Source organism: Cariama cristata, unplaced genomic scaffold (assembly GCF_000690535.1).
Source record: "Cariama cristata isolate BGI_N322 unplaced genomic scaffold, ASM69053v1 scaffold28559, whole genome shotgun sequence".
In the NCBI taxonomy this organism is placed as follows: Eukaryota; Metazoa; Chordata; class Aves; order Cariamiformes; family Cariamidae; genus Cariama; species Cariama cristata.
Genome location: NW_009634485.1, coordinates 245 through 8,432, shown reverse-complemented (window position 1 = coordinate 8,432; position 8,188 = coordinate 245). Strand labels below are relative to the sequence as shown.

Here is an 8,188-nt window from a genome sequence, read left to right as displayed (position 1 = left end):
GCGGCTGCCGCTCTCGCAGCTGTCTCCTGCAATGATCTATCACACACTCTCATTTGGCAGAGCTAATGAGCGCTTTAATTATCGTGTTCACCCACAGAGGCTGCTGCTTTCTGTCAGCAGCCCTCTCCGCCCCCCCTTCCGAACTCGAACTCCCACTGCTGCCACCCAAACCTCTCCCCGTCAGACACAGCGACCCCCGAGCCCCCCGAATCCCCCCACACTGCCTGCAGCACACCCCCAGCAGCCAGCAGGCTTGCGTGCAAGCAGAGCAGCTCCGTCACCGCTAATAAATCCCTGACCCCAACCATCCATCTTCCCCCGGCCGAACTCGACAATGCGAAGGGAAAGGTTAAAAGGATCCAGATGCACCTGAGCGGAGGCAGACGGCCGCAGCGTGCCCACCAAAGGCAGCAGGGAAAGGGTGATGTAGCCCGGGGGGGGCTTGGAGCCGCCCGAGCCTTTCAGTCTCTGCGGAGCAGACGGACGAACACACCTCTGAGGCGGACAAGGGCTCTCTCGCCATCATCTCCCCCTCCAGCTAAACCAGAGCCAGCTCCAAAGCCTGACTCTCCCTGGATCCAAGGCTGGATCCCACTCGCAAATCAAAGGCTCCGCTGAATACTCAGTCCAGAAGCTGCTCTGCCGGCAGTCTCAGGCTGGCCCCGAAGCCGCTCTCTGCCAACACTTTGCTGTAACAAATAATTTGTTTTACTCTGCTCCCTCCCTAAAGACATTTGCTGCTTCTCATAAAAGTATCCATTAGCGAGATTACTGCTGCTGGTTCACCTGCCATTTGAGGAGCAATTTGCAAGGAAGGGACAAGAAAGGTGGAGAGGAAAAAATCTCACAAACTAGCCCACAGATCCCTGGAAGGTGACACCATCCAGGCGCAGACCCCCCAGCCGCCTCAGGGCCCCAATGCAAGTCCCGTCCAAGCCCACCGCGTCACGACGGCTCGGGCACCAGGCGGTTGGTGACACCCTGCCAGTGTGGGCAGAGGGACTGGACTCAACTGGTACAGAATAAATAATCCGGCTTCCGACGCTGGCAGCTGCCAGCAGGACAGATCAGCTGCAGCATCCCCGGGGTGGCCTGGCACGAACGAGCCCTCGGGGATGGTCTGTGCCACACGGTGTTTGCAGAGAAAAGGACGGAGTTCGCGTGACAGGACAAGAACCGGGGCCCAGAGGGATTTTGGGGCAGCGCTGGCAAAAGAACCAGGGAGCGTTGGCTCACAGCCTCATCCCAGAGGCTTCCTGCTTCCCCTCGGAGCAGTGCCAGCCACGCTGGGTGACCGGGAGCAGCCCTGCCTTGCCCAGCACAGTCACAGCTCATTACCCAAGAGCAGCAGCCCAATTTCTCAAAGTCCATCCGCCTGCCCATGCTCTGCCCACCCTGCCCGCCCCATCAAGGACAAGCAAACCTTGCTGGAAAAGCCCCCTGCATCTGTCCTGCCTCCATAGCCACGCTCCAACCCCTCCAATCTATTTGCAGCACTGTCATGTGGGAAGGGCAGTGGTATCTGCCTTGCCCCCAGCTACCCGCTCCGTCCTGCGAGCAGAGGGACCTCACTCTCCCGAGCACACTAGGCCGGAGGTTGCTGTCATGTCAGCTGCGGCAGAAAAACCCACGTCATCTCTGCCTTGGGAAGGGAAAGGCTCAGGGAAGGTGCTGGAGGGGCTAGCGGGATGGCAGCAGGGAACAGACCTTGCTGGGAGGCTCATGTCACTTCTCAGATAGGCGGCAAGAAAGGCCAAAGGGAGATGGGGACTCGCTGGAAACCAGCGCTGCAGGGAACTCGCTGCCCCACTCAGACGGGGTGGCAGGGCTGGTGATGAGAGGCAGCGCTGGGACAGAAGAGCCGCAGAGTTCTCGATGCAGAGGACCCCTGCACTCTGTGCAGGGACCCTCCACCTCAGCTCTCTGGTGGTGGGCTCCCCTGGATGGCAGCTCTTTATCCGCAATACAGCTCCGACCCTGCTCCCCGTAGCTCAGATTAAGCACACAGCAGCAGGATGGTGCTGGTGCCAGGGCTGCTGGGGAAGCCAAATCCCTGCCCGCAGGAAGAAGTGAGCCAGCGGAGGCTGCAGAAAGCACCCGCACCTCATGGCCCCGGCACCCAGTGGCATGGTCAGCCTGGTCCTGCCCCAGAGGGGAAGAGCTTGTGTCCATCTGCACTCCCCTGCGGTCTCAGGGAGGGTTTTAATGCCTGGCTCGCAGCAAAAGCTTGTCTTCCCCCCCTCCTCTGATGACTCACACAGCTCAGATTTTGTCTGCTTTCACCCTTCTAACACTAGTGGAGCAAGGCTGGATGGGCACTGCAGTAGGTCCCCATTAGAAACGGTCCTTGGCAGCAAAAGGAAAGAAGGAAAGGGTCCGCAGGCAGCCTGGCTTTCAGTGACTGCCCTGAGGCAGCACAGCAGTTTGCCCACCTCTGTCCAGAGGCAGTATCGCAGAGGAACAGGGTCTGACTTTCACCACCGTCACCTTCTGGGAGGGTTTAGGCAGCGCCCGGAGAGCAGCACTGCCAGCCCCACCAGCGAGAGCGGCGTTAAGAGACTGGAGACCACCATAATCACATAAGAAACCCACTGCTGGCAACAGCTCAAATGCGACAGGAGGGCTGAATCGTCCACTGCTCTGAGGCACCTAATTGCTGATCTGAGCCTGTAAAGGTTTGTTTGCATGGTTTATCAGAGCCATTAGACTGAAATCCCAGACGACTGCTTATATCAGATTCACTTCAGGTCTAATGAGCTCACGGGTGCTCCTTGCTGGGGTCACAGAGACAGTCTCTTCTCCAGACACATCCTCCCCCTCTCACAGCCTCCCCAGGCCTTAGGGTGTGTGTGGGGCAACCGCTCCCTTCGGAAAACGAGGAAGATCCTGGATGTCCTCAGCGACAGGGTGAAATCTATGACTCACTCCCTGACAGTGCACAGTGGGTTGTTAACAGGCAAGCGCAAGGTCAAAACATTCCTCCAGACGGCTGAGGCGTCCCTCTAATGCCTCTGCCCTTCCTGGAGGTGTGAAGCAAGTAGCAGAGAAATGCCTGAAGTGCCCAGGGCAGCATCAGAGCAGCAGAAGTGAGACAGCAGAGGCCTTTGGCAGGTGAGGAGGAAAGGATCCCGGAGATAAGGGCATGCCTACCTTTGTGATTCATCGTCTTCAGGCACTGCTTGCTCTGGATGTCCCACAGCCGGACTGTTTCGTCGTGTGAGCCGGAAAGCAGCAGGCTGCCATCCGTGGAGACCGACAGACACGTCACCTGGTTCCTGGAATGGGGAAGAGGATGTTTAAACTCAAGATGATCCAAGGACTGCCAGAAACTGGTGAGGTGGGCAGACAGGGGCAATGAAGTGTTTGGCAGGTATGTCTGGTCTCTCACCTGTGCCCTTTGAACACCTTCCCGTTCTCCCGCTCTGTCTGGAAGGTCCGGTCTCTCTGGACCGGCTGCAGAAATGAAGGAAGGGAGAGAGCAGTTTAAATTCACGAAGACTCAAGCCAGCAGGTTCATCACTGTGTCTGGAGCAGGCAGAGGAGACACAGGGAACCCAGGCCCTCCCATGCCCTGGTAGGTCACACCAGTCACGTATGCGGGGAGGTGACAGTGGCTCAGGGTGCCACGTCAAGAGCGGCACCGAGCAGATCTGCAGCCCCACGCACTCACCCAGGCACAGAGGTCAACCTGGAAGATGGATCCGTCCATGCCGCCGCAGAACATGTGATACTCAGAGAGGTCAAGAGTCACAGCCATAATCCCCACATCGAAGAGGACGGAAAGCAGGAGCTCCCCAGATGAGATTTCCCAGAGCTGGAGCGAGAGGGTACAGGAGAATTAGGGGCTTAAATGTTGATGACCGGATTGGAAGAACACGCTGCTGCTTATCAGCACCTGCGCAGCAGCAAGCTGGCAGCACGTACCGGCATCCCCTCCTTGCTGGGGACAGGGAAACTGAGTTCAAGGCATAACCACGGTAGAACCCAGGATCAGCCTCTTTTTGACCATGAGATAAGTTTCCCAGGCAGCTCCAAGATGGCCCTTAACCCCCTCCCGTGCCTGCCCTGTGCCCCAGGGCAGAACCCTCCCTGCAGGGCAGGAGAAGCAAGCTGCAGGCTGTGGGCTTCAGCCTGCTCTGTTCCCTGCCCTTTGAGACTAAAGGACATCAGTGAGGGGAGTTGGAAGAGCTGACCCCAACATTCCCCAGGGGAAGAGGGACTGCAAAGCACGCAGAGGCCCAGCCAGAGGGCAGGTGCAAAGAAACTGGTGTCGTTTGGAGAGGCAAAGCCCATTAGGTCTGGCAGCTCTGAGTCATCACAGAGACAGCCAAGAAATTCAGCTACTGCAACCCTCACAGAGAGCTCTGCTGCAGCCCAGCAGAAACTCCGCTTTAACCCTGTGGGGACTGCGCACCTCTGGGACTCTTGTTCAGTGGGATGGAGCCAAGCCCTACCTTCGCTGTCTGGTCAAGGGAGGCTGTGGCAGCTCGTGCCAAGGGCCCTCCGAAGCCACAGCACAAGTCCGTGATGGGGAGGCTGTGTCGGGACCACACGTGGCGAGGGTCAGGGATCTGGGAGGGCTCTGCCTGCAGCACGCTGTAGGGGAGAACAGAGAGGGGCTGGCACGGCAGGTCAGCAAGAGTAAGGCTGGGGATGCCAGAGCAAAGCGGCTGTGAGGAGAGCTGGCCAAGGTTCTGCTTCCTCTGGAGATGGCTCTCCTGGCCGAAAGGACCAAGCAGGACACAGAAGCCTTCAGCAGCCACGGCACATGTGATGCCAAGGATAGGGGCCACTACTGAGCTCCGCATCCCAAAGGGGACAGAGACCTCAGCTGCCATTAGCAGGGAAAGGGCACAATCCATTCTGTCAGGCAGGGAAAAGAAGTCAGAGCCGTACGCCACAGCTCGGGAAACTCAGATGAGACACTAGGAAAAAAACTCTCCGGCAGCAAGGATGACAGCAGTGGAACAAGCTGCCTAAGGAGGGCATGGGCTCATCATCACCAGCAGGTTTTACGAACGGCTTAGTTAGAGCTGATTCCACCTCCAGGAAGCGGTGGCTGATCTCTTGTTCTAATATTCCTTGCCCAGATGCTCCCTGTCCCCTGTACGAATGGGTCGAGATCTCCCCGTGGGCCACCGTTACCTGTAAAGGTTCCACACCAGGGCCAAACAGTCCTTCGCCCCCGAGAGAAAGTGGCTGCTGTCGTCAGTAAAGCAGAGGCATGTGAGGTCCTGGTAGTGTCGGTTCAGGATGGCCAGGAGGTTCCCGTTGGAGACCTAGAGCAAGGTAAAGGGCAGGAGAATATTAAGAAAGGAGCACTGAGATGCCCCAGAATAACATAGCACCCTGCTCTCAACAGCTGTGGGTGCAGCAGCACCTGCAGCTCCATCCCCAGCTGGATGCTGCTGTGCCAGGTGCGAGCAGAGCAGAGATTCCCTGTGCCGCGGAGCCACACAGAACAGGGCCGTCAGCAGAGGCGGCAAGCGGAGCGAAAAGGGAAGGTTGTGTCAACCACGCGAGCCTATTGGCACCTAACTGATGGCAACTGACACAATCGAGGTGCAACCAGTACAACTACATACGTTATGACTGAAGGTAAATACAGCAGACAGTTTGAAGAGGTCCTGCCCACGTTAGCTCTGGAACCTAGTGATGCCAGTGCCATTTCTCTGGTCAAGACACAAGTGTGCAGTAAAGATTTCCTGTTTACTGTTTATGTTACTTTGATGGCTTCTTCCAACCTTCCACAACATCTGCAGAGATGGCTGCGGGGGTTACGAAAGCCGCAGGAGGTTGCATGCCACCCCAGGGGTTGCTGCACATCAGCATGGCTGCATGGGCTTGGGCCAACAGAGGCTTTAGAGTGGACAAGCAGTTCCCCAAACCCCGAGCTTTTCTTCTTAAAAGGCAATGCTGCAGATGGGGAGGGAACTAAGGAGGCAGCGAGGGAGCCCCGTATAAAAGAACAGAATCAACTCCCTCTCATTGTCTGAATTACACCTAAAAATAAAACCAAACTGCAATCCAGTGGAGAACAAGCGGATTCACAGAGAAGGCACAAAACTAGGGCTCTCGGGCCCATTTCCAGCTCTACAAACGGTTTCCACGCAGCCTCTCCAACGTGCCTGTTCCCTCTGCCAGAAGGACAGCGCCGTCATCCGCTCCAGGCGGACGCCCGGAAGCGTTTGCAAGGCAAGGCTAGCTGGGGGCAGACAGAAAGGGCCACATTCTGCAGAGGAAGCAGAGCAGGGACCAGCTCAGAGCATCATGAGCGAGTAACTCCCACTTGCTGCAGTCTCAGCCCAGCACTCCTTGTGAGGGCTTTTTTTTTTTCCAACATTGCCACGAGCACATTTTCAAATGAAAAATCTGATGAATTAAGATAGAGCCGCCTACATAACAAGGCTCAGAAACATCCCCCAGGATGGAGAGCGTTCTAGGTTAGACATCTCGGTGTTTAATCCCAGGGATCAGAACAAGCTTGTTCTTTTATTTGCTTGGTGAAGTGCTTAGAAGGCAGTGTAATCCCCACGTAAATACACCACTAATTAAAAATAGAAGGATAATGACCAGAGCACAGCAGTCTCTGCAGACATCCAGATCATAACTCACACACAGATATTAGGCTAAAAGGTGGAAGAAGTGCTAAAGGAAAACTAGGTCCTCTGTTTCTGCTTTGAGGGAGCAACACCTGACCCCTGAGGCATCCATAGCAGCTTGAAAAGAGAAGGAAAGCCTCACGCAGCACCTCCCACCACAGCTTCTTCCCCTTCTGCTTTGTCGAGCTGCCCCATGGTCTGCACGCCCATGGAGGCCACGGAGCAGCCGGCCCTAGCCCCTTGGGGCAACATTGAGCCCAGACCACACCAAGACAGCTGTAACATACACGACTCAGCAAAGCCTTCGTCACACTGTGGAGCCCAGATAATGTGGATTTACTGACACCGGACGAGCAGGGGCACTTGCTAACTGTACAGGATGAGAATCTCTACATCCCCATTCCCTGTGCCAGCCGGCAGCCCCCCCTACCTCCCACAGGTAGATGCTCTCCGCAACTCCAGCCAAGATGTAGAGCCCGTTGGGAGAAGCCGTCAGGCAGGTCACCGGCCCAGGGCATATGATCTTCTGCTGGAGCTGGTCCTGGGGGCAGAAAGAACACGGGCCATTCAGTACAGGCTGGAGTATGGGAGGGAGAGAGAAGTAAGACCCCGGTTCAGGTGAGATCGGCCCATGGGAGAAGAGGCAGCTCAGGCAGCGTCCAACATGCCATGGCTGCCTGCGTTTGAGCTGTGTCCTCAACCCACATCAGCACTGCCGTGGTTCAGAGATTCAACGCCAAAGAGGAAGATGATGGAGGAGCACAGTCCATGTATGCAAATCCCATCGAATTGCTCCACATTTTGCTAGTTTTGTTGCAGTTCCTTCATGTTTAGCCCCACAAGGAAAAGGTAAATTCCCCTCCACCCTCCTCCAAGCACAGAGCTCCGGCAACACGTGGCAGGAGGGGCACCAAAAGGCAAGGGATCTGGATGCAGTTGTGCTCCACAGCTGGGAAACCCTGGAGATTCAGCAGAAAACAGGCTCAGAAGATTACAGCAAAATAACATTGGCAAAAAGTAAAAAAAAAGATTAAGTGAGCTCACAGCCTGGGAGAACAAGCAGCAGGTCTGAGAGCAGCTCCTTACAGCTTGGGGGAACTGGATAAAACAGACCCCGAGCTGTGGCAGCGAAGGGGCTGGGTGTGCCAAAACTGACGGGCTGCTGCTGGTCTCTTGTAGCAACACTGAGGGGAACAACAGGGAACGGAGAGATTACAGCTGGTTTTGCTGCTGTCCTGCCCTAGTTTAAGCACAAGCGGGATGCAGCTAACAGGAGGAGAAAGGGGCATGGCTGTGTAGGAGCAGGTGAGGTTTGTCCTGGTGCGTTTAGGCTTCCAATTTTGGCTGGAAGGCACAGAGAGCAGACCGAGGTGATGGGGGGCTTCAGGCAAAGCGGGCCCTGCCACGGGATACCCGCATCTCCCCAGGCTCTCCCTCGACAGGGATGGTTGCGTTCTTGGGCAGCCCTGGGAGCCGTGACGCTCCGCTCCTCTCCTCTCCTCTCCTTTCCTTTCCAGCCTGGGGAAGGGGAGCTGTGCAGGGGGCACGGTTGGGGAGACACCGTCCTGGAGAGGAGCCCAACAGCC

General features: G+C 56.6%; 1 protein-coding gene across 1 annotated transcript in view; it reads right to left on the bottom strand.

Moving 5' to 3' along the window:
- WDR18 (WD repeat domain 18) overlaps positions 1–7,143 on the bottom strand; it is a gene marked incomplete at its 5' end in the record, with an annotated part of 9,561 nt that extends 2,418 nt beyond the window's left edge. The window contains 6 exons of the mRNA XM_009707177.1: positions 3,151–3,275; positions 3,389–3,453; positions 3,671–3,814; positions 4,455–4,596; positions 5,146–5,279; positions 7,033–7,143. Coding sequence (XP_009705479.1) covers positions 3,151–3,275; positions 3,389–3,453; positions 3,671–3,814; positions 4,455–4,596; positions 5,146–5,279; positions 7,033–7,143 — 721 coding nt within the window. The remainder of the gene's footprint in view (positions 1–3,150; positions 3,276–3,388; positions 3,454–3,670; positions 3,815–4,454; positions 4,597–5,145; positions 5,280–7,032) is intronic.
- Positions 7,144–8,188: the final 1,045 nt, after the last annotated feature.